The sequence below is a fragment of the Hemicordylus capensis genome, chromosome 7, assembly GCF_027244095.1.
Source record: "Hemicordylus capensis ecotype Gifberg chromosome 7, rHemCap1.1.pri, whole genome shotgun sequence".
NCBI lineage: Eukaryota > Metazoa > Chordata > Lepidosauria > Squamata > Cordylidae > Hemicordylus > Hemicordylus capensis.
In genome coordinates this window covers 11,881,704-11,908,188 of record NC_069663.1, presented here as the reverse complement: position 1 = coordinate 11,908,188, position 26,485 = coordinate 11,881,704, and the positions used below count along the sequence as shown (strand labels likewise).

At 45.9% G+C, this 26,485-nt stretch overlaps 1 protein-coding gene and 1 non-coding gene across 2 annotated transcripts in view; both read left to right on the top strand.

The window, feature by feature from the left end:
• SLC9A1 (solute carrier family 9 member A1) overlaps positions 1-26,485 on the top strand; it is a 115,654-nt gene that overhangs the window by 76,120 nt on the left and 13,049 nt on the right. Inside the window, exons 2-7 of the mRNA XM_053268024.1 lie at positions 2,044-2,504; positions 9,205-9,455; positions 12,013-12,230; positions 14,009-14,205; positions 20,276-20,365; positions 23,012-23,082. Coding sequence (XP_053123999.1) covers positions 2,044-2,504; positions 9,205-9,455; positions 12,013-12,230; positions 14,009-14,205; positions 20,276-20,365; positions 23,012-23,082 — 1,288 coding nt within the window. The remainder of the gene's footprint in view (positions 1-2,043; positions 2,505-9,204; positions 9,456-12,012; positions 12,231-14,008; positions 14,206-20,275; positions 20,366-23,011; positions 23,083-26,485) is intronic.
• Positions 9,648-9,719, top strand: TRNAA-UGC (transfer RNA alanine (anticodon UGC)). Its single transcript has one exon. It is a non-coding gene; the product is annotated as a tRNA-Ala (tRNA).

The following is a 26,485-nucleotide window of genomic DNA, read 5'->3' as shown; positions in this document are numbered from 1 at the left end:
TTTCATCTTCACCATTAGCGCAAACTGCTTGCTGAGTCATCGTTTTGTCCTTGGATGACTCCACTGAATTCTTCTCTGTTCTGAGAGAACAGCAGGACGTCACTGCAAGCCAGCCAGGTGCGGAGCTGCTGCATCCAAGCAGTGCCTCCTGAGCTGGGCACGATGCTTGCCCTTCTGAGGCTACAGCCTTGGATTTCTCTGCAGTGCAACTGACTACAAAACCATTTCACTTCTCAGCAGCCCAGACTTTGCACCAAAGAGAGCTCATATCTGTGTGTGTGACCTGCATAAATCATGAGGATTCTGGGACCTGTGTGAATTCTGCAGCTGAGCAAAGTTGTGTATCTTCTTTTTCACAGTTGATTCTGATGCTCTGATTCTGCTCTTGAGGAAGGGCAAGGGTAATGCAGGGCTCTGTCCCACTCCACTGGAAATCTGAACTCAGCTTCCCTCTGGAGTGCCACTGCAGGGGAGGGGGAGGAAATGCCCACTCTAAAAATGACCTGATTTGATTTCTAGGGAAAGGTGAGGAGCGTGCCCATCTTCCCACGAAAATACTTGCTTTCAGTGCCGTTTTCAGTATGTTTGTTTTTAAAAAGCAGTAAAGGGGGTGGGGCGGGGGGTGGGGCTTTATATTATCATATGATCACTATCCTTTGGGTCAAGGTTGACAGCAGAAGGATGGCAAGTTGCAATGGAGGAGGAGGAGGTGGTGCAATGCAGTAACTGTGTAGTGATAAGGCTTCCAAGATAGGGCTGAGAGAGAGTCCTGCCTGCTAGAGTCGTGCGGTTCGAACACACGAGGAGAGCTGGTCTTGTGGTAGCAAGCAGGAATGGTCCCCTTAGCTAAGCAGGGTCTGCCCTGGTTTGCATTTGAATGGGAGACCACACTGAGCACTGTAAGATATTCCCCTCAGGGGATGTGGCCACTCTGGGAAGAGCACCTGCCTGCTTGCATTCAGAAGGCCCCAAGTTCCCTCCTTGGCAGCATCTCCAAGATAGGGCTGAGAGAGATTCCTGCCTACAACCTTGGAGAAGCCTCTGCCAGTCTGTGTAGACAATACTGAGCTAGAGGGTCTGGCTCAGTCTGTGGCAGCTTCCTATGTTCCTATGAACACGGGTCTCCCTAGCTCAAACAGCCCACCACATTCCCAGAGAAAACAGCACGGGTACCAAAGAGCATCTGAACTGGACCCTTCATTACGCCCAAGCTGTGTTACGCACACCCAGCAATTTGATCTGTTTTACGGCCCTCCAGGTTGCCCATGGAGCAGATGACCTGTCGTCCCCAACACTCCAGTAGCAAACAGCAAAGCAATGGAGGTGCTGAGTAAAAATTGCTGCGTCTCTTGAAACGGAGTTCCTTTGCCAGAGAATCAGAGGACAGAACGTGCTGTACCTCCCAGTTTTCTTCCTCCCTTAAACAGCAGGGCTGGATTTGGGGGACAGTAGATCCTTACCTTTTTGGAGGAACAAAGTGCTGCTTGAACTTTGTTCTTTTTAATAAAGGAGTGCAGGTGCGGGATGTAGCAGCCATTTTTCAAATAATGCCTGTGAAGCTGCAAATGGATGGGGTGAACCTGGCTGCCGTGTTAGGGATCGGCCTTGCTTCAATACATGTGCATGTTATGGGGCATAATACTGGCATTTTATGCAAATGTTCTGAATCTGTGAAATTTATACAAGCCACAGAATCCAAATTTTCTTGCTGTGGAATTCAGGTTGCTGTTTAGCTAAACTTTTTAATTTTATTTTATTTTTGTGGGTACAAAGTTTCTCCTGACAATTTCCTGTATCTGTGAGTCTAGGACAGAGTGGCACAGCTATATTCCACTAGCTGTTGTTGGACTACAACTTCCACCATCCCTGACTATTGCCATGGTGGCTTGGGCTGGTTGGAGTTGTAGTCCAACGACTGCTAGAGGGCCAAAGTTGTGTGGACCTTCTCTAGGAGAATGCTACTGCTTAGTTTTTATGTGCCACTGGAAGTATAGCTGAAAGAGGAACTAACCTGTGTCTTGTTGCTTCTCTCCCCCCATCCAGGGTTCCATGTGATTCCAACAATTTCCAACATTGTTCCAGAGAGCTGCTTGCTCATTGTGGTTGGACTGCTGGTTGGGGGTCTCATCAAGGCCGTGGGGGAGTCGCCCCCAATCCTAAAGTCGGACATCTTCTTCCTATTCCTCCTCCCACCCATCATCCTGGATGCCGGCTACTTCTTGCCCTTGCGCCAGTTCACTGAGAACTTGGGCACGATTCTGATCTTTGCAGTAGTGGGAACACTGTGGAACGCTTTCTTTGTGGGCTCCCTGCTGTACGCTGTGTGCCAGGTGGGCGGCCCCAATTTGAACAACATCGGCCTCTTGGCCAATCTGCTGTTTGGGAGCATAATCTCAGCGGTCGATCCTGTTGCCGTGCTGGCTGTCTTTGAGGAGATTCACATCAACGAGCTGCTACACATCTTGGTGTTCGGGGAGTCTTTGCTGAATGACGCGGTCACTGTGGTAAGTGGAATGCCACCAGAGCTGGATCTGCCACAAGGCAGCTGCCTTGGTTGGTGGATTTGGGGCACTAAGCAAACAAAAGCGGTCCTTTCATGAGACGAGGTGAGACAGTTGCCTCAAGCAAACCTCCGAGGTGCCCATGAGGTGGCATACCCACCGCTCAGGAAAAAGCAGCTCTGAGGTGGTCCTCCCAGGAAATGATGAAAAGGTACATGATGCTTTGTGGATGCCTTTTATCATTTCCTCTTTTGCTTCCTTTTACCTTTTCATGGTTAGCCTGGCAGCAGTGTGCAAGGGAGGTAGGAGGTGGAGGGTGGGGGAAATGGTGGAAGAGGTGGCTGTCATATGCATGATTGTACATGCTCCTAATGAAGTGGTGACTGTCACCATGGTTGCAAAAAAAAAAAAAAGGTGCTCAGCCAGGGGCATAGCCCCTCCCCCCATGAAGCTCAGCTCATGAAGTAAAGAAATAAATGAGGCTGAATAGTGGTAACAAAAAGCAATATCTATCTATCTATCTATCTATCTATCTATCTATCTATCTATCTATCTATCTATCTATCTATCTCCCCTATGTGCCACAAAAGAACATCATCCTAAAAGGTTTTGTAAATTGTGGATGATGCAAGTCATTTAATGGTACTAGAGAAAGACATGCTGTTCTGGTAGCTCCAGGTCTTAACACTCACATCAATTTTGGAGGATGAATACAACTGAAGGAAGCCCGGGCAGGTGTGCAGCTGGCGGTGTCAGTCATGTGACTTGCCTCTGGGCCCCCCCCAAGACAATGGGCCCCCAGACAACTGTCTCCCCTTGCCCTATTATAGTTATGCCTCTATGCTCAGAAGAGATGGAGAGGGAACATTTGATAATCAGGAATGATGTTTGCAGTGTCACAAATGGTGCTCACTTATAATTTGGCTTTGATGCACCTACAACATGGACACTATGGGGCATCTTTGCTGATGCAAGGCACTCCATTCTCTGCATCTTAATTTGGGCAAAGACCAAGGAAAGGTATGGGTGCAATGAAAGCAAGTTGTGAGTACCATTTGCTGATCATGTGGCATGTCAAGGCATCAGCCTTAGGTTCCAATTTCCCAGCTTTGTGGAACTTGAGCCAAAATGAGATAGCTCCACAAAGCCCTAACTCTGGTCTTAAACTAGCATGCTTTTGAAGATCTATATAGATTAGTAGTGCTTGACAAATTCCAGGTGCCAGGAAGCCATGGAGCCTAGACTAGAGAAGCGCACAAAACCGGCCAGGCTGATTTGTTTTGGACCAGTTTGCAGGGGTCTGCTGGTAAAGGGGAATCCAGTGAGGCGGTGGCGGTTCCCCCTCGCCTCTGCCAGCCTCCCCCAGAGTAGCCTGGTTCAGGCCTCTGTGCATGTGCAGGGGCCATTTTAGTGACCTCCACACATGCGCAGAGCCATTTGTGTGACCGTGGAAATTGTGCCGCCACTGCATTAAATGGTAGTGGTAAGTACTAAATGACTCCCCTCCTGCTCCCCTCTAAACTACTACTACTACTACTACTACTACTACTACTACTACTACTTATTATTATTATTATTATTATTATTATTATTATTATTATTATTTTACATTTATATCCCACTCTTCCTCCAAGGAGCCCAGAGCGGTGTACTACATACTTGAGTTTCTCTTTCACAACAACCCTGTGAAGTAGGCTAGGCTGAGAGAGAAGTGACTGGCCCAGAGTCACCCAGCTAGTCTCATGGCTGAATGGGCATTTGAACTCGGGTCTCCCCGGTCGTAGTCTGGAACTCTAACTGCTACACCATGCTGGCTCTTTTTTAGGGAAGCCCCCTGCCCCTTTTCTGGTAAAGGGGAATCATCACTGGATGCCCCTTTACCAGAAATCCCCCCACCCCGAACCCCTGAATCTGTCGAGCCAAGCTGGTTCAACATCGAGCCTGGGTCGAACCGAGCTGGCTTGCAGACCCCTAACCTAGATGAGGATATTTAGAGATACAATTATTTGGCAGTAGAAATGTGTGTACATATTTAAATTTCAGTTATGAAACAGGCTACTCCCATCACTGGCTTGCATCCAGACGAAGTTATTAATGAGTAACCCCTAAATTACAAGTTTACTTGTCCTATTAATTTTGATGGAAGTACTCGGTATTAATTTTCTGAAGCCTGTCAGACTGAGAGGAGGGGTATACTGAGTTTCAGCATGTTCAGGTTAGAGCAAAATACAATGAATACTAAAAATGAAGACTGGCAAATACTTTGATGCAGTGTCATACATATTCAGAGTTATTTCATAAAATCTTTATTTGTCCCAAGCATAAAATCTCCATAAAATCTTTATTGTCCCAGGCAGCACTGTTTCTGTTCTAAGTGCATTACTTGTAAAAAGAAAATTATCTATTTATTATTTATTTTAATTAATAATAAATAATTTAATATTTATACCCCACCCCTCCACTACTGCTCAGGGCAGCTTACAACATTAATAAAATAGATACAATGTAGGGTACAAAATTAATAAGGTTAAAAAGTTAAAAGACTAGGCTAAAACCACAATTTAAAATAACTTTTAATTTCAGTTTTAAAGCTTGTTATCAGTAACATGCTAAACACTAAGAAACCTACCAGATAAAAAGCAAAGGATAAGATAGTGAAAAGCTTATCTAAAAAGATGCATCTTCTGCTGTTTCTTCAAAACACTGGAAAAGACTAGTTTGCCAAAAGTTAAATTTATATGGCTTCAAGCTCCAGATACTTTATAGGGATACTAGCAGACCCGAGTGCCACTGCCGCGGCCGGGCCAAGTGCCGCCGCCGCGGCCGGGCTGGGCCGGGCCGCCCCCACCCCACCGCACCACCACTACTGCGCTGTCGGGCGGGCAGGGGCCCGCCGCCGAGTCCCGCCGCCGCGGCCAGGCCGACTGCCGAGTCCCGCCGCCGCGGCCGGGCCGCCCCCACCCAGCCGCACCACCACCACCCCCGCTGCACCACCACTGGCCCACCGCCGCTGCCTGGCCTACGGTGCGGCCAGGCCCGCCTTCTTGCCTCCGTGGCCGGGCCCACCTGGCTCCCCGGCCATGGCCGCCACCGCGGCCAGGCCGAGTGCGGCCGCTGCCGCCGCCCTGCGGGGGCCTAGTGCAGCCGGGCCCGTCCCGGCCCACTGCCTCATGTCCACGGCCGGGCCTGCCTGGTTCCCTGGCCATGGCCGCCGCCGCCACTGTTCTCCTGGGTGTGGACCAATCAGGCGCCCCCTGCAGCCCAGCCAATCAGCTGGGCTGCCGGGACGCATTTCTCCTGGGCACACCCAGGAGAAATATATATATAGATGGCCAAGCCAAAATGGCACTCAGACAGCGTGTTTCTGACATGAACACGCAAATAGAACAACCTTTGTTTCCCAAGGGAGTATTTCTTGGAAGCCAACCATTTAGTTCTAACCCTGCAAGATATTTAACCCAAATTATAATTCCAAAATATCACGGATGTTCACATTAGCTCATTACTTCACATTTCAACTCGTAACCCACCACAGTGCTCGAAGGACAGTTCAGGAAAATCCCAAATGCTCAAAAGATTTTGCCCCAGGGCATCAGGAGCCATTGAAACCACATCCCATGATTTGCTATATTCATTCATTCATTCATTCAATTTTTACATATTGAGTTATATAGGGACTTTCGTTATCATTACATCTCCTCGCTTTTAACTAATTTCCCAGAGAGTTCCACAGACCTCAGGCTTTACTGCTAGTTTTCTGCAAGGCTTTACTGTGAGCTCAATTATCCCACAAACCCGATGCAAAAGTGATCCCCCCCCCGCCTGATGTAAATCAGGCTGCACTTTAATGCACAGTGCAAAACCTGAATCGTGTGTGAAGTGCTCCCCGATAGCTTGCAGGGACTTCGGGGTAAATCTGGCTGATAGGTGAACGTATCCCTTCCATTCCCGAGGATGTGCGTGCTAAAGGGCTTTAAAATCCCTGTGTGAAAACTTCCAGGCCACACAGATTCATTTTATATCAGTTTTTTTGCATTCTGACCAGAAATACGAGATATCCCTAGATTTCGTTAAGTTGTATTTGTTTGCTAGCAAAATTGGGCAACAAATGCTAGCTTCCACATAGCGGACTCATGTAGCAAAAGGGGTACAAATTTACTCTGCATAGTATAGGTATAGTTCTGACTCTGCTACTGTATCGTATTTACTCACCTGTTTTCTTTTGTTCAACCTGTACTGTTTGCTGGTTTGTTACCATATCAATAAAGATTGACTGATTGAAAAGATATTCATTTCCACCACCTCCACACAGTGGAAAATCTGGTAATCAAGTGTTCCGACTACAAACAGACAAACATCTGCCACACAATACACCAGATATAATTGTAGTCGAGAAGAAAGAAAAACAAGTTAAAATAATCGACATAGCAATACCAGGGGATAGCAGAATAGAAGAAAAAGAAATAGAAAAAATCACCAAATACAAAGATCTACAAATTGAAATTGAAAGGCTGTGGCAGGAAAAGACCAAAAGAATCCCAGTGGTAATTGGCGCCCTGGGTGCAGTTCCAAAAGACCTTGAAGAGCACCTCAGCACCAAAGGGGCCACAGAAATCACAATCAGCCAATTACAAAAAGCAGCTTTACTGGGAACAGCCTATATTCTGCAACAATATCTATAACAACAGCAACAACATTGACAATAAAATTCTGGCATCCCAGGTCCTTGGGAAGGACTCGATGTCTGGATCAAACAAACCAGTCAATAACACCTGTCTGACTGTGTAAACAAGAAATAATAATAATAATCTTATTAGAGTTCATTTTTAAAAAATTCCTTACAAAATTAAAATTGAGTCACCTATCCAACTGTCATTTTAGTGCAAACAAAAATTTTTACGGTTACAAATCACAAGAAAATTCTAATTAGTTGAGGAAAAAGTAATATAAGCCTTACTTGATAGTTGCGTTTTCCAAAGGTCATATTTGTTCTTAATTCCGATTAGTGTAATCTATGCAAAATTATTTTGTCCAGTCAATGATGAACCTCACCTGCTAGTTAATATCAATTGTTACTGTTGTTCTGAATTCAGAAAGAAGCATGAGTGGAAGAGACTCGCCTTGTGGAAGTGGGGGGCAGTCTCTTTTTTTTGCCTCTTCCCCCTCAACTGTTGCCCTACATACCATGCCATTCTGGGCAATTCTAAGAGTAACGGAATCAGGGGTGTTACCACTTTTTCAATGACTGTAACCATTAGCAGATTTTCAAATTAATATTGTATATACCCACTGGCAAGAGAATATCTCCTACTATAAGGCTCTCTTTGTGTGATATAACACAAAACCCCTTAAATATTATAGATAGTGCCTCAAGCATGCAAAATACACCGGTAACAGAATCGGAAATGATGTCCAAAAATTTTGATTCTGTTACTGACAACTTTTGCATGTTTCAGACACTATATTAATTAAGGGTTTTGGAAAAATATGGCCTTATAGTAGGAGATGTTCTCTTGCTAGTGGATATATATGATATTAACCTGAAAACATATTTATGGCTACAGTCACTGGGAAAAGTGGTAACATGCCTGATTCTGTTACCTATGGATTTGCTCTCCAGAGGGTCCCCCAACCCTCCAGAGTGGCTTTTCAAGAGGCATAGGGTGCTGCAGTGGGAGCAAAGAGATAGGAAAAGCTCAATTGCATGAATGGAACCCCACTCATGGTTCTTTGGTTCACGTCCATTATTATTTTTCATTTTTTTGCTTAAGATAGATGAAGTGACTTTTGTCCAGTATAGGGAAAAATGATAACTTAATCCTTATGTGACCTGGTGCAGACCTAGAAACATAGGAGGCTGGTGACCACTGGTCCATCTAGCTCAGTATTGTCTACACAGACTGGCAACGGCTTCTCCAAGGTTGCAGGCACGAATCTCTCTCAGCCCTGTCTTGGAAATGTCAGGGCTGGAACTTGGAACCATCTGCATGCAAGCATGTGGGTGCTCTTCCCAGAGCAGCCCATCCCCTAAGGGGAATTTCTTACAGTGCTCACACATGTAGTCTCCCATTCTTATGTAACCAGGGTGCACCCTGCTTAGCAAAGGAGACAGTTCATGTTTGCTACCACAAGACCAGCTCTCCCCTGACAAACCACAATTTTCAGAGAGTCAGTCTCATGGAAGTTCTCTTCAATTGCCATAATGCAGTTTCCACACTACATATATACACATGTAAATAAACCATGGCTCCTTTGTAAACCAGAAAGTGGAAGCATCAGTATTCAGAAGCTCAGTATTGTCTACACAGACTGACAGCAGCTTCTTCAGGGTTTCAGACAGGATTCTCTCTCAGCCCTATCTTGGAGATGCTGCCAGGGAGGGAACTTGGAATCTTCTGCATGCAGATTTTTTTTCTCAGAGCAGCCCCATCTCCTCAGGGGAATATCTTCCAGTCCTCATTCATGTAGTCTCACATTCAAATGAAAACCAAGGTGGATCCTGCTTAGCTAAGGGAGCAATGCATGCTTGCTACCACAAGACCAGCATTTGTGATTATATCACAAGGATAAATCAAGTAATGAAAATGTATCGGCACCTTTTGGAACCCCCCTGCCTTCTTCAGTTGACATTTAATGCTGCCTTCTGCTATATTTTAATTTCCCTTATGGGGTACTCATGCTCTGCCCGCTTCTGTCACTCCAGGTTCTCTACCACCTTTTTGAAGAGTATGCCACGATTGACAACATCTCCTTCACGGACATCATCCTGGGCTTCCTCAGCTTCTTTGTGGTGTCTCTGGGAGGTGTCTTTGTGGGCGTTGTCTATGGCATCATTGCGGCCTTCACCTCCCGCTTCACCTCCCACATCCGCGTCATTGAACCCCTCTTCGTCTTTCTTTACAGCTACATGGCATACCTCTCAGCAGAACTCTTCCACCTTTCAGGCATCATGGCGTAAGTGTTGGACAGGGGAGGCCTGGGCTGGTCCAGCTTGGAAAGTACACTCTGGCAGGATGAGGGAGCACAGCTGGTCTTGTGGTAGTGAGCATGCCGCCCTTTGCTAAGCAGAGCCCACCCTGGCTTGCATTTGGATGGGCGACCACATGTGAGCACACTGTCTGCTGTAAAGTATGCCCCTCAGGGGATGGGGCTGTAGCTCAGTGGTAGAGCATCTGCTTTGCATGCAGGAGGTCCCAGGTTCAATCCCTGGCGTCCCCAGGTAGGGCTGGGAAAGACTCCTGCCCAATGTCTGGGAGAGCTGCTGCCAGTCAGTGTAAAGCAGGGGTTCCCAATATGCAAAGTGGATGCTCTTCCACTGAGCTGTGGTCCTTCCTCATAAGTCAGGGGTAAGCAATCTTTGGCACTCCCATGGTTGTTGCACTATAACTCCCATCATCCCCATTCACAACTTATGTTGACTGGGGATGATGGGAATTGTCGTTCAACAACAGCTGGAGTGCCAAGGTTACCTATCCACAGGAATTCTGAATCTAAACAAGGTTCCACAAGAATTCTAAATCTATGTGGATAACAACAAGCCGTTTGAGCCAGTTCTCCTGAGTGTGTCACTTGTGTGTCGAACAGAGATCTATGCAGAGATGGTGGGCAAAACAGAAGTGACCTTGAATGAGTCATTCTCCTTTTGTGGACACTTGCCTCCTTGCTTGAAAAATGCATTGTATGAAGCTGCTCTCATCTGCCCCAGAGAAATATATGCTCTCCCTGTTTTGTTAACCCTGTTTCGTAGAGGCTGACATAGCAACAGCTCTCCACCAGGCTGGATGAGTGACTCACCGTCAGGCTTGGTTGCTAGTGAGGCCAGAATTATCAACAAAATTGACTTGATAAGGAACAGCAGCACCCTGTGTAGTCTGAACCCTGCAGGAACAGGAGCTGAAATTCAACTCGTGCCCGTAACCATGGGTACCATTTTAAAAACTGCTAGAGGCTCTGAAGTCCCATCAAAATGGGCAATAAAATTGGTAATAAAAATGCACATCCTGATTATTTGTTGGTGCTTAGGGCTGGCTCATCCCTGCAAGTTCCATCACTTGATGACGACAGTATAAGGAGGGGACCTGTTTATGTAAATGAGCCCTCTGAGATCTATTTATTATCAAATTTATACACCGCTCAAAATTCGCGGTTTATAGAACGTCCAAAATCCAGGTCTCTGGACGGCTTACAGCAAAACACAAATTAAAAAATTAGAACAAGGATAGATCCTATGAATCTAATTAAAAGCCTGGATGAATAAATGTATCTTAACATCCCTTTAAAAAGCTGTCAGAGTTGGGAAGGCATTACAAGCCTCAGGGTGGCAATGGAGGAGGCCTGTCCCCAAGTAGCCACCAAGCAAGCTGGTGGCATCTGCAGAAGGACCTCACCAGATACTCTCTGTAGGCAGCGGGGACTCATAATTTAGAAGGCGTTCTCTTAAATTCGAACCCTTTTCATGTCAGCCGATGTTCCCTTAAACCAGGGGTTCTCAAACTGGGGTCCCCAGATGTCGTTGGACTACACCTTCCGTCCTCTGTAACCAAAGACCATTGTGTCTGGGGATGAGAAGAGCTGGTCTTGTGGTATTAAGCATGACTTGTCCCCTTAGCTAAGCATGGTCTGCCCTCTTTGCATATGATTGGGAGACTTGATGTGTGAGCACACTAAGCCCTTAGGGGATGGAGCCACTCTGGGAAGAGCAGAAGGTTCCTTCCAAGTTCCCTCCCTGGCATCTCCAAGATAGGGCTGCGAGAGATTCCTGCCTGCAACCTTGGAGAAGCCGCTGCCATTCTGTGTAGATAGTACTGAGCTAGATGGACGAATGGTCTGACCCAGTATATGGCAGCTTCCTTTGTTTCTTATGATGGGAGATGCATCCATATGTTGGTCTCCACCAACATCTGGAGACCCCAGTTTGAGAACCACTGCTTTAAACAACATGCTTTTCACTGCCCCATGTTACCAAGAACAGAACAGGATCCTTTATTACAGTCATAGACCAGCAAATTTACAAAACGAATAAACTATTACCGAACATCTGAGCAAATTTTACATAAAATATAACAAAACCTAGCCATTTTATTAATAACCTCTTCATCAGGGCTAGACAATAAAAAATTTAAATAGAAATTGTCCGAATGGCCAGGGAAATTTTGCAGCAGGGGAGACACAAATCTTAGATGGGCCTCCCTATAAAAATTGCAATAAAGAATAGCATGAGCATTAGTCTCCACCAAATCAGAACCACACTGGCAAACTCGAGCAGAAAGGGGAATACCTTTAAATAAAGGGGAATACCTTTAAATACCTTTAAACCCTCCATATCTGCAAATGGAAGAGCATTTAGATGGGCAAGCATCATGGCATGTCACCAAGGAAACTCTGAGCATCTCAGTTCTTTTCTAAAGCCCTCTCTGTGAAACAGACGAGGCCTCCTTGAGACTTCAGAATACTTTAATTGTCCTTTGTGGTTTCCATGACTTTCCTTAGTACTTTCCTCCCTCCCTTCCAGGCTCATTGCTGCCGGAGTGGTGATGCGCCCGTACGTGGAGGCCAACATCTCTCACAAGTCCCACACCACCATCAAATACTTCTTGAAGATGTGGAGCAGTGTCAGCGAGACTCTCATTTTTATCTTCCTGGGTGTCTCCACCGTGGCTGGGGATCATCGCTGGAATTGGACTTTTGTTCTGGCCACCCTGTTTCTCTGCTTGATAGCCAGAGTTTTAGGTAAGCTGAAGCTTTGCTGGGGGTGGGGGTGGGGACAAGGGGCTGTGGTGGTGCAGGCAAGTGGAATGAATGTTGTCGTTTGCTCCCAGCCCCAAATACAGGGGCAATTCAGACATTCAAAGCACATGATGCAACCCTGCTTGGGTGAAGTACTGTATGGTTGAATTGTGTCCTTGTAGTTTAGGTGCCATAGAGACACTGAAGACTTCTTTATCATGTGCCTTCTTTATTGTAGGTTGTATGATGATTACTCATATTACGCCTTTTAAAATTAATTTACCAGCATGATCTGACAAATTCTATCTATCTGTCTATCATATTTATATACTGCCTGATACATACATTTCTAGGCAGTATACACAATCCAAATTACAATATAAAAATAAAACAATTACAACACTTTCACAGAATAAAAACAATTCAAAACAATTCACATTTTATGCCCACATTTTATGCACTTTCTGCTCTCTGGTCGGAATTTTGCTATTACTTCCATGAAACTGATTGCCAGGAAATTTAGGACCAACAAAAGGAAGTACTTCTTTGCCACAGGATGTGGTGGTGGCCACCAGCTTGGATGGCTTTAAAAGGGGCTTAGACAAAGTATATCAATGGCTACTAGTCTGATAGCTATAGGCCACCTCCAGCCTCAGAGGCAAGGTGCCTCTATATGTCAGTTATAGGGGAGCAACAGCAGGACAGAAGGCATGTCCTCACCTCTTGTCTGGGGGCTTCTCAGAGGCATCTGGTGGGCCACTGTGAGAAACAGGATGCTGAAATAGGTAGGCCTTGGACCTGATCCTTCAGTATTGTTCTTGTGTTATTAACGTTGCTACGTTTTGTGCAGTGATGTGCAAAATCCGAGCATTAGTTCTTAATGTCAATGAGCTTTAAGTTGTAGATGATTAGCTAGTTTAACATTTGATTCTTAGTGCTTATGTTTTTCAATTTAGATGCAAATTTATGCTTTTCTTAATCATGCTGGTTGTTACCTAATGTATTATTGAATCCAGACAAGACGGAGGTAACGTTGGTCAGTAGGAGAGCCAATCGAGATGAGGAGATTTTACCAGTTCTGGATGGGGTTGCACTCCCCTTGAAGGAGCAAGTACACAGCTTGGGAGTATTACTGGACCCGGCTCTGCTTTTGGAAGCTCAGGTGGAGGCGGTGGCCAGGGGTGCCTTTGCACGGCTTCAGCTAGTGCGCCAGCTGCGTCGCTTTCTTGAGAAGGCAGATCTGGCCACAATTACCCATGCCTTAGTCATGTCAAGGCTAGATTACTGTAACGCGCTCTACGTGGGGCTGCCCTTGAAGAACATCCGGAAACTGCAGCTAGTGCAAAATGCGGCAGCTAGGGTCTTATCCAGAGCTGCCCGGTGGGAGCACATCACACCCATTTTGAAAGAGCTGCACTGGCTACAAGGTGCTGGTTTTGACCTTTGACCTTTGACCTTCTAGCCCTAAACGGTTTGGGCCCGGGATACCTGAGGGACCGCCTGCTCCCAAGGGTTGCTGCCCACTTGACAAGATCATCTGAGGGGGCTCTGCTCCGGGTGCCGACAATGAGGGAGGCTCGGTTGTCATGCACGCGGGACAGGGCCTTCTCTGTTGCTGCCCCCAGACTCTGGAATTCTCTGCTGCTACTCTTTATAATCTCTATTGCTTTTATGCTTTTGTTTTGAATTTTTAATCAGATTAGTTTAATTTTCCGCTGCCCACAAACCGTCTTTTCCTTCTCACTTTTTTATTCACCTTTTATTCTTCTCATTTTATCCAGGTGTCCTGGGGCTCACTTGGTTCATTAACAAATTCCGCATTGTGAAGTTGACCCCGAAAGATCAGTTCATCATTGCCTATGGCGGCCTGCGAGGGGCCATTGCCTTCTCCCTGGGCTACCTTCTGACGCATGTTGCCGTGAAAGAAATGTTCCTCACTGCCATAATCACAGTCATCTTCTTCACGGTCTTTGTACAGGTAAGGGAGGAGAGCTCGTCTTGTGGTAGTGAATATGAATGGCCCCCTTGTGCTAAGCAGGGCTCAACCTAGTTTGCATTTGGATGGGTGACTACATATGAGCACTCTCTGCTGCTGGTTGTCCGCCTCAGGGGATGGGGCCATAGCTTAGTGGTAGAGCATCTGTGTCATGTTGCACCCATGCTCACCTGAGACAGACTTAGAAGAGCTTGCTCATGAGGAAGCCTCTGTGTAGCCCTTGCCCCCTGCAAGGGGGTCTCCTTATAGGGAGACACCACTGGACATACAGGAAGGCGAGTTGCCAGAAGTAGATCTTGCACCACCAGAACCCCGGGGGAGGGATTCCCAGCCCCCAACACCTCACAAAGAACCCCGGGATGAGAGCAGGGAATCCGAAGCACACCCACTACCAGCGATGGACCCTGAGGGGCTGACCCCAGACTCAGACCCAGAAGAAGGGCCCAGCAGTCACTCCCACCGCCACCAAAAAGCCTGGGCAGAACTGCAAAAGCGGCGGAAAAGCGTTTGCCTTGCAGCTAGGCCAGGGCTATCACAGAAGGTCTACTCAGGAGTAAGGGGATGCCTCCGAATCAAGGGAGAGACCAAGCACAGCTGTCTGGACTAATGAAGGAACTCACAGCTTCAGAGCAGCAGCCTAGATAAGCTTCTTCCGGACACTCACACCCTGCTGGAGCAACAGCTCGCTTCAGCTGCTGACTTTGGCCCCAGAGCACTCACTCTGTTCTCAGAGTTCCTGAACGTGCCTTTGACAACTTTCTTGCCTGCAGCCCCTTGACCTGGTTCTTGCTCCCAGCAACTTGGTCCAGTACCAACCTTTGCCCCTGAAAACCCCGCTCCACACCCTGCTCCTCCTGAGAAGCTGTGACAATCTGCTTCTATGAGAAGGTCCCAGGTTCACTCCCTGGGAGCTTCTCCAGTAGGGCTGGGAAAGACTCCTGCCTGAAACCTTGGAGGGCTGCTGCCAGTCAGTGTAGACGATGGTACTTAACTGTGGTCCTTCAGCTGTTTTTGCACTGCAGCTCCCAGCATCCTCAGCCACAGTGGTCAATAACAAAGGATGATGGAAGTTGTAGGCCAGCATCTGGAGGAGGGCCAAAGTTGACTAGCCCTGGTGTAGACTAGTGGTTCCCAACCAGGTTTCCTCCAGATGTTCCTAAACTACAACTCCCAGCATCCCCAGCCACAATAAATTGTAGGTGGAAGTGATGGGAGTTGTAGTTCAGCAACATCTGGAGGAACCTTGGCTGGGAAGCACTGGTTCCCAGCCAAGACTATAAAGAGCAGCAGCAGAGAATCAAATACATGCCTGGGCAAAAAGCCAAGATTTTACACTTTTTCTAAAAGCTGTGATGGAGACCAAGGAGCGAATAGCCACCAGAAGAGCATTCCAGAGTCTGCGGCCAGCAACAGAGAAGGCCCTGTCCCACATGCACAACAACCGAGCCTCCCTTATTGTCGGCACCAGAGCAGAGCCCCCTCAGATGATCTTGTCAAGCGGGCAGCAACCCTTGGGAGCAGGTGGTCCCTCAGGTATCCCGGGCCCAAACCATTTAGGGCTTTAAAGGTCAAAACCAGCACCTTGAATTGAACTCGGAAACAAACTGGTAGCCAGTGCAGCTCTTTCAAAATGGGTGTGATGTGCTCCCACTGGGCAGCTCTGGATAAGACCCTAGCTGCCGCATTTTGCACTAGCTGCAGTTTCCGGATATTCTTCAAGGGCAGCCCCACGTAGAGCGCATTACATTAATCCAGCCTTCACGTGACTAAGGCATGGGTAACTGTGGCCAGATCTGCCTTCTCGAGAAAGGGATGCAGCTGGCGCACTAGCTGAAGCCGTACAAAGGCACCCCTGGCCACCGGTTCCACCTGATCTTCCAAAAGCAGAGCCAGGTCCAGTAATACCCCCAAGCTGTGTACTTGTTCCTTCAAGGGGAATGCAACCCCATCCAGAACCGGTAAAATCTCCTCATCCCAATTGGCTCTCCTACTGACCAACATTACCTCCGTCTTGTCCGGATTCAATTTCAGTTTATTAGCCCACATCCAACCCATCATGGCCTCCAGCCACTGATTCAGGACATCTACCGCCTCCCTAGGATCAGGTGACAAGGAAAGATAGAACTGAGTGTCATCCGCATATTGCTGACAACTCAGTCCAAGTCCCCAGATGACCTCTCCAAGCGGTTTCATGTAGATGTTAAACAGCATGGGGGACAAGAACGAACCCTGTGGGACCCCACAGGCAAATGGCCATGGAGCCTAGCAGTAGTCCCCCAGCACCACCATCTGGACCTTCCCCCCAAGAAAGGACTGGAACCACTGCAACGCAGTACCTCCGATTCCCATACTCAAGAGGCGGCCCAGAAGGATACCATGGTCAATGGTATTGAATGCCGCCGAGAGGTCCAGCAGAACACATAGGGACACGCTCCCCCTGTCTAGTTCCCGGCATAGGTCATCCACTAGAGTGGCCAAGGCAGTCTCAGTCCCATATCCGGGGCAGAAGCCAGATTGAAAAGGGTCCAGATAATCCGCATCATCCAAGAACCTCTGCAGCTGGGATGCCACCACAAGCTCTATCACCTTGCCCAAAAAGGGCAGGTGTCTGGGTTGGAGGAATCAAGGGAGGGCTTTTTAAATAATGGTCTTACCATCGCCTCCTTGAGGCATGATGGCATCTTGCCCTCCCTTAATGAGGCATTGATAATCACCTCCAACCATCTACCTGTTCCCTCCCTGGCAGCTTTTATTAGCCATGAAGGACAAGGGTCAAGAGCACACGATGTCGCCCGCACACTGCCCAGGATCTTGTCCACATCCTCAGGCTGTACCAACTGAAAAGATTATGGATAAATGTGTCAAAGTATTTGGGGAATGTTACACTTAAAGAGAGTTGCTTGAAGCTATAGTACTCGCTGTGTGATTGTTACATATTTATAAGTCTGGTCAAGGCAGTTGTTGGAGATGTCAAAGCCCTAAAGCCAGCATTTATCATTTCTTTTGGACTTGTCCTTTAATTACACAGTTCTGGTTGAATGTTCTGAATATTATAAATGAGATAACAGGATACTCCTTAACATATGATCTAAAAGCAGTCCTTTTTGGATATGTCAAAGGGATAGTTTTAGAGGATGATTTGGAACTGGGTCTTAGCCTACTTTCCTTAAGGAAAGCAAGCTTATGAGATCACCCAGCATTCTGTGTGTGCACCACCCCCCATGAACTTCACAATGCCTGGACCAATATGAACCAAACTGGGTACAGTTGTAGGGACACCTCAGTGCCATAGTTTGTGATGACGTTACCCACTCCAGTTCAAGATGGCTGACCAGCAGACATTTGAGGCACAAGTGAGCTAACTTGTGAACTGCCTAAACGCTTTGAACCAAATTTGCTACAGGTGTAGGGACACATAGGGAAGGTTCAATAGTGTAGTTTGTGATGATGTCATCCACCCCAATTCAATATGTCAGACATGCCAATGTTTAAAGCTGAAGTGGACTAATTTGTGAGGATGGTAATTATCAGTTAAGAAGATTCGTGAAAGTAGGCAGATTAGTTCTTACTAGAACAACTTGTTATCTGCTGCAAGACTCTGTATCTTATCTTTTTTGAAAGGTTCATATCCAGCTTTATTAACAGATTGGTGTAAACATATTTGAGACATTGCACTACTTACAAAATTAACTTTTTTTTTAGAAGATCAGAACTGAATGTAAAGGCAGATACATTTGTACAAAGATGGATTCTGTTCATTACTTTTTGGAATTCAAAAATTGATGATGATGTACTCCCTTACTCTTTGTATCCTTTGTTACAGTTGTATTTTTGTATTATAATATTTTTTTCATTTAAAATAAATAAGATGGTGAAGGGTCTGAAAACCAAGTCCTATGGGGAACGGCTGAAGGCCATTGTTGCTGGGGATGATGGGCATTGCAGCCCAAAAAGCTTAATCATGCTTCCTCGCTCTGCGTTTTTAAGGAACAATTGAAAACCCAACCTTTGAGAGAGGCTTCTTAGTTCTTTATTTGTTCCAGTAAGTTTTTAATCTGCAAATCTGATTTTTAACTTGGTCTAGTTTTTAATTGAATTTTATTAATTTTGTATGGTTTTATTGTCTTGATGAGCTGCCCCGAGCAGTATCGTACTAGAGGGGTGGGATGTATATGTTTTAAATAAATAATACTGTAATAAACAAACATCTGGGGACCCACGTTTGAGAACCTCTGCTCTAGTGTAAGCTAGTGAGAAGAAGAACTTTCCCACTGAGTGCAGGTGAGGCCTCTATCTGGATGAGGGCTCACTGTACTCTAAATAGTTTTTTCCTGTTGATGTAAGTGTGGGAAAACATCTTAAATTATGCAGGGCTCTTCAGCAAGCAGCTGAAAGAGGTCTTTCTCTTCTGCCTAATGTAGACCTGTTTATGCTAGCAAGTTGGCATGCACAGAGAAATGAGCTGGCCCAGGGGAGATCTCCAGGAAGGGGGACAGACATCACACAGAGCCACAGTTCAATCTTGTTTCCACGTGGTATCTCTTAGTGCTCCCCTGTCCACACACAAGCCAAAAAAAATTGTACTTCTGACTGGTTAGAAATAAGCCAAGATTAGTTGCGACATCCAAAGTGATGGATCTTGGTTTATAGACTTGTTCTCCATGAATTTGTCTTTTAAAGCCATCCAAGCTGGTGGCTATCACCACATCTCATGGCAAAGAATTCCATAGCTTGATTATACGCAGTGTGGAAAAGTACTTCCTCTTGTCGGTCCTAAATTCCCCTACCTTCATTTTCATGGGATGACCCCTGGTTCTAGTGTGTGTGAGAGAAATTTCTCTCTGTCCACCCTCTCCACTCCTTGAATAATTTTATACACTTTGATCATGTCTCCTTTTAGTCGCCTCTTTTCCAAGGTAAAGAGCCCCAGATGCTGTAGCCTAGCCTCATAAGGAAGGTGCTCCAAGCCCCCGATCATCTTGGTTGCCCTCTTCTGCACCTTTTCTAGTTCTACAATATCCTTCTTAAGCTACAGTGACCAAAGCTATATGCAGCACACTAGGTTTGTATAAGGGCATTACAATATTAGCAATTTTATTTTCAGTCCCCTTCCTAATTACTCCTAGGATGGAATTAACCTTTTTCACAGCTGCCACACACTGAGTCAACACTTGCAATGAGCTGTCCACCACAACCCCAAGATCTCTCTCCTGGTCAGTCACCGACAGCTCAGATCCCATCAGTGTATATGTGAAGTTGGTGTTTTTTGCCCCACTTTACACTTGCTTACACTGAACGACATTTGTCATTTTGTCGCTGACTCCCCCAGTTTGGAGAGACCTTTTTACAGCTCCTCACAATCTCCTCACAATTTTGGTCAGTTAGAGCCAGTTAGAATTGTTCAGTCACTGAAGGCTAGTGCCTGTTTGGGTATGTTGTTCAATCTCTCTCTCTCTTAGTATGTGATACTTCAGTTGCTTAATATATCTTTATTTGGTGTTTATTTTTTAATCTCAGCCTAGTGTCTTCACATTATCTCTTGGACTAATCATCTTTACCACTAGAACATATTCTGCCGTGTGAGAATTTAAATGTTTCTCCTCACACCCCTCAACACTTTTCATACAGTGTGTCCCAGGTTCACTCTCTGGCAGCATCTCCAGGTAGGGTTGGGGAAAAGACTCCTGCCTGAAACCTTGGAGAGCCACTGCCAGTCAGTGTAGATGGTACTGAGTTAGATGGACCAAGGGTCTGACTCAGTATCAGGCAGCTTCCTGTGTTGACTCTGTGCTCCTCCTGTCTCTTCCAAATACCCTAGGAATGACAGAGGAGCATCGCTTCCCTCTCTCCCATTTCTCTCCTCCTTGGAAGAGACTACAGAAAAGTGAGTGGGGAGTGAAATGGACTCTGTGAGTAGATGCATGTGGTTAGCACAGAAAAGTAGGTCTGTTGTTAGTCATTCCCCTGCCAAATTTGTGTCTCAGTCCATGATCCACTTGTCAATTGCTGGTAGAGGTCTTTGGCTGAATAAACTAGACTTCTCTCTCCACAGGGCATGACCATCCGCCCTCTAGTGGACCTTCTGGCTGTGAAAAAAAAGCAAGAGACAAAGCGGTCCATCAATGAGGAGATTCACACACAGGTAACAGCTCTTTCTCTCTTGGTGGTGCATGGCCTGTTTATGCCGCTTCTGCTTGTCCCATTGCTTCAGTGCTCTTCTGCAGCCTGCTTTTCTCCGTTCTTTCTGCATAGTTAGGTTTACAGCTCACACAATCCTTAAGAGGGAAGCATCCTTCCCAGCTTCAGGAGTAAATACAGTAAATTCAGGTAAATACAGTACATTGATAGGGTTAGGTGTAGATCCATCTGAACACAAATATGACAAATATTTATATACTGCTTTTCAACAAAAGTTCTCAAAGCGTTTTACAGAGATATAAATAAATAAAATGGCTCCCTGTCCTCAAAGGGCTCACAATCTAAAAAAAGAAACATAAGATAGACACCAGCAACAGCCAGTGGAGGGATGCTGTGCTGGGGATGGATAGGGCCAGTTGCTCTCCCCCTGCTCAGTAAAGAGAATCACCACTTTTAAAAGGTGCCTCTTTGATCAGTTGGCAGAGTCTATAGTGGGCTCCTGGGTGGCAGCAGAGTCTCGTACCAAGAATCTGCTTTGCAACTTACGCTGGGCTCCCAATCTTGTGTCGGATTTTTGGATTGGCGATCATGTGCTAGCAGAAATCCAGGCAGGAGGAAGGGGGAGTGATTGCACAGCACGCTGGTTCTACCCTCTTAAGATGGTGTGATGTGCCTTCATAGGTAAAGCACATTTTTAAAAAGCACAAGGGAGTTGATTGGCAGGGTGAGGTGGGAGAATGGAACGTAGCTGAAATTTCCCAGGTGAATTCTCTGTCCCAAAGTCTTGCTTAATCCAGGGATTTCCAGCTTCAGATCCCCAAGTGTTATTGGAGTACAACTCACATCATCCCTAGTTCAGCCGCCGTGGCTGGGGATAATGGGAGTTATTGTCCAACAGCATCTGCCCCCTCCCTCCTGCCCCCAGGTTGGGCACCCCACTGCAAGTTGCAAAGCAGATTCTTGGTATGAGACTCTGCTGCCACCCAGGGGCCTACTAGGGCTCTGCACCTAATTCCATCAATGTACTGTATTCAAGACTAGATTTGTTCCAAGTCCTTTGGTGTTAGAAATTGGTGTGTGTGTGTGTGTGTGTGTGTGTGTGTGTGTGTGTGTGTGTGTGTGTTCTTAAATTCAGAGTCCTGTTCTTTTCAAGTAAATACATGTTTAGCCTTATTTAACCTCTATTTTTAATGGAGTTGTCTTAAATTCAGAAGAGTCTTCTATTTGGGTAAATAGGGTATTTGAATTCCTCCAACCTAGTGAGGAGCAGCCTGATTTTAGAAAGATCACACCAGTGTGTTATAAATGGTGTTTGTTTTTGTGTTGTTTAAATTTGTTGTGCATCGCCCAGAGTCTTTGGATGGGGCGGTCTAGAAATGTAATAAATAAATAAATATTGCTGGGGTCCCCAACAGGGGGTATTAGTGCCCCTAGGGGTGCTTCAGGGGCTCCTGGGGGCTACTCAGAACCCTCCTGCCTCCCCATGCTGCAACTGCGTTTTTTGTTCCCCACCTGAGAATCACCGGCTTGAAGCAGACGTACTGTGTCCTCAGTGATGTGACCGTTGCAGAAGGGGAGGAAGTAGGCTGAAGACCCTCCTCCTCTGCTTCTGATTGGCTGGCTACCTGCTGAAGCTCAGCGGACCCCTCCCTTCAGCCTGACTGACAGGTTTTGGGAAATTAGCACATAGTACTCCCATGGAAATTAATAAGACAAATAATCTGGTCCCATTAATTTCAGTTAGACTGCTTATGAGTCCCTTAGTGTGGATGTGTGCCAGGGACTGGAGTAGCCGGTCTCCCTAACGGAAACATTTTAAATACACACTTTCTCTCACACACTTGCTCTCGCATGTGCCCGCACACGCATGTGTGCACACACACACACACACACACTCTCTCTCTCTTGCACACACTCACACACACACACGCACACACTCTCTCTTGCACACACTCACACGCTCTGTGGGGTATCTGAGCTGCAGGTTTGCAACAGAAGAGGTACACTTGTTAAAAATAAAAATAAAAAGGTTGGGAACCCTTGACATATGACTTTTCTCCTTCTTGTTTTCTTGTCTGCTTGCTTAAGAGATTTTCTGTATGGTCAGTAAATTGCATTTTAACCTTGCTGCAATATCCTGTCTTTACGTAATAGTTCCCATAGTTCATGCTGTTACAAAATAATAGTAATCTGGTTAAATGTGAATAAGAGACACAGCTGCTAATTCTTATCTAGGTAGCTATCATTTCCTCCTTTATTATAAAATTGGCAGTGGTTCTGTACTGGAATGGGGCTCAGGGTGGTGCCAATGCAAAACACACACACACACTCCATTTGTGTTAATGAAGCAGGGGTGAGTGGGGGAGACCGGCATTCCTCTCCCTAGTCCTGTCCAAGTACAGATCCATAAAAGTGCCCATGATGCACGCAGCCACCTTTCACACAGCTGTCTGAAGAGCAACCAATGGACCCTCTCTAGAGCAGAACGCAATCTTCCCTGGGTAGAAAACCTTGCCAGCTGAACACTGAGCAGAACACTGCCTCATAGAGTTGCTTATCAGTTGCAGAGAAGAGATGTGTCTAACAAAGGAGAAATGTGCACATTTATTCATTCTCTCTCTCTCTCTCTCCCCCCACCCCCCCGCTCCAGTTCTTAGATCATCTTTTGACAGGGATTGAGGATATCTGTGGCCACTATGGCCACCATCACTGGAAAGACAAGTAAGTACTAAGCCAGACAAACCTCTAGGCTTGTCTTTAGGGCTGTTCTCAGAGGAGACCCCAGCCAGTATAGCCTAGCTGTGTGCAGTCTTGTGTTTGCAAAGATCAGGGTAGGAAGAAGGTGGGAGATCGTGTGGGAGCCGGGAGCTGGGCAGGGCAGCTGTTCGTCCACCCTTGATAAAATGCAGAATCTGGGTTGGCCACGCCCATCCTACCCAGCCTCCCACACAATCATTCTCCCCTCCCGATCTTGATATTTGCAAGCATGCCACCACCGACCAGGAGCACACACAGCTCTCCTATTCTCGCTGGGCACTCCTCTGACCCTGTTCAGAGTGCTGAGAACAGCCCTAATATGTGTTGTTTTGGTTCCGATGATACTTTAATTTTTTATAAGCCATTTTGTGACCCAGTTTTATTTATTTATTTTGCTTTTATCCCACCCTTCTTTCAAGAAGCTCAGGTATGGCTCTCTTGCCTGCCCCATCTCGGTTTTATCCTCCCAACAACCCTGCAAGGTAGGCTAGGAACATAGGAAGCTGCCATATACTGAGTCAGACCACTGGTCTATCTAGCTCAGGATTGTCTACACAGGCTGGCAGTGGCTTCTCCAAGGTTATAGGCAGGAATCTCTCTCAGCCCTATCTTGGAGATGTCAGGGAGGGAACTTGAAACCTTTTGCTCTTTCCAGAGCGGCTCCATCCCTTGAGGGGAATAACTTACAGTGCTCACATGTTGTCTCCCATTCAAATGCAATCAGGGCAGACCCTGCTTAGCTAAGGGGACAAGTCATGCTTGCTACCACAAGACCAGCTTTCCTCTCCACGATATGCTAAGAACCTATCCAAGGTTACCCAGTAAGCTTTAGGCTGAGTGGGATTCGAACCCCAGTCTCTTTGCTCCTGGTTCAGAACTCTAACCACTATGCTACCCTGGCTGCCTCTCATGTTTGCTGAAAGGTAAAGACCTTTAAAGCCCTACATGATTTGGTGCCAGGGTGCTTGTCAGACTACATTCGCTGGTATGAACCACATTCAGCATCTCAGGCCCTACTTATGGCGCCTCAGCTTTGGAATGCCCTCCCAAAAGAGCTTCGCCATGCTCCTTCTCTGTGTTTTTAAGAAACAATTGAAGACACATCTTTTTAGAGAGGCTTTTAAATATTTTGTCTGTTGCTTATATTGGTAGGTTTCTTGGGTTTTAGCTTTTTATTTGTGGTTTCTAATATTGAAACTTCTAACATTTGTGACTTTTAAATAATTGTTATTAATTGTTAATCTGGTCTGTGACCACAATAAACTTACTACTGTGACTTTTAAATGTGTGTTAAAACTTGCAAATAACAATAATTATATATTTTTTAATTGTTTTGTTAATGTTGTAAGCCTCCCAGAGCAGTAGTGTACTGGAGGGGTGTGTGTGTGCATACTTTAAATCAATAAATGAGACCAGGTGCCTAGAAATAGTACAAATACAAACAACAACAATAACAAAAAATATCTATATACCGCTTTTCAACAAAAGTTTCCAAAGCAGTTTACATAGAGAAATAAATAAATAAATAAATTGAATTAATTAATTAATTAATTAATTAATTAATTAAAATAAAATAAGATGGCTCTCTGTCCCCAAAGGGCTCACAAGCTAAGAAAGAAACAGCAACAGTCACTGGAGGGACGCTGTGCTGGGGATGGATAGAGCCAGTTGCTCTCCCCCTGCTAAATAAAGAGAATCACCTCTTTGCCCAGTTAGCAGGGGTTGCTTTCCGTTTGGGGCTGGCTTTGCCACCAGACAGATGAAATGTGTTGTCCTAGAAAGCTGGCACTAGGCCCGTTGCCACGGCAGCCACAGCCCGCGCAATGCAGTAGACAGAAGGGCAGATTTTGCTCCATGAGATGTGTCCCAGGCGGCAGCCTGTTTGTTTGTTCGACCCCATTATTAGAACCCAGCGTGTGATTTTGTTGGGATCCGAGCTGAGTCCTTGAGAACGAGGCCCATTCATCTTCACTTGGCTGGGCTCCATTTCCTGCTTGCACGAAAGCAGAGCGGTGGAAACAGGGAACTGGCCCTTTTACATTATTGCTTAGTTATGTATTTAAAACAATAGTGCACTACTCACAAAATCAGTAAAACAGGTAAAATATACCAGGAGTTTCTAACCGTGGTACTCCAGATGTTCTGAACTACAACTCCCATCATCCCCAGCTACCATTAAGTGTGGCGAGGGATGATGGCAGTTGTAGTTCAGCACCATCTGGAGTACCACAGGTTGGGAATCACCAAAATACACAAGAATGTAAAATTAACAGTAATTGAAAGACTGGGTTCAAACCACATTTAAAAGTTACAAATGAAGAAAAGCTAAAACCCCACCATATATGAACAGCGGATAAAACATTAAAAATCCTCTCTGAAAAGCTGAATCTTTAGAGGGGTTTTGTGTTTTTTTTAAAACCACTACACTACTGCTCAGGGCGGCTCATAAAATTAATAAAATAGATACAATATAAAGGGAAAAAACAAGTTTTAAAAAAACAAACAATTTAAAACCATGTTTAAAATTACAAATTTTAAAAGTTTCAAATTAAAACTTATAACAAGTTAAAATCAAAGAACTAAAAAACTAAAAATTCCCCAAAAAACCCCACCTACCACAGATAAGCAGCAGATAAAACATTTAAAAGCCTTTATAAAAAGATGTGTCTTTAATTGTCTTTTAAAAACACTGAGGGAGGGAGGATGGTGAGGCTCTTCTGGGAGGCCATTCCAAAGCTGAGGGGCGACCACTGAAAAGGCCCTGTCTCTGGTCCTTGCCAAGCAGATCTCTCTTAGTGACGGGGCCATGAGAAGGGCCTGATATTCTAAACAGAGGGGCCTGGCAGGTTTGTAAGGGTGCACTCCAACCGATACTTTGGTCCTAGGCTGTGTAGGGCTTTAAAAGTCAAGAGCAGCACCTTGAATCTGACCTGAACTGATAATCAGTGTTTATAAACCAGTATTTGTAAGCAGAACATGAGGACAGTGCAGAACCAAACAATATTGGTGAGAAGAGTTCTTGGAGGCGAGAAATATACTTCCATGGACTGGTTCAGATGTAATGTGAAACCGTGGTTAAGCATGGTTCTGCACCATGTTCCTTGGCCTCGGGAGTGTCTTCTTCCCCCCGCCCTCCCCCCGTCCATGTGAGCATCTGCTTCTGATTAAGTTTCGAGTAAACCAAGATCAGTTGTGATGTCTGAACTTCAGTGATTCTAGCATACTCAAGGGCAGCCCATCCTCTATGCAAACCTAGGTGGTCGCCTAGGGCACCAGTTCTTGTGGGGGGCATAAACAGTGCCGGCATATAGCACTACCAATTATTCTCGCTCTCCTTCTTGTATTATACCCCTGCACAGTGGGATAA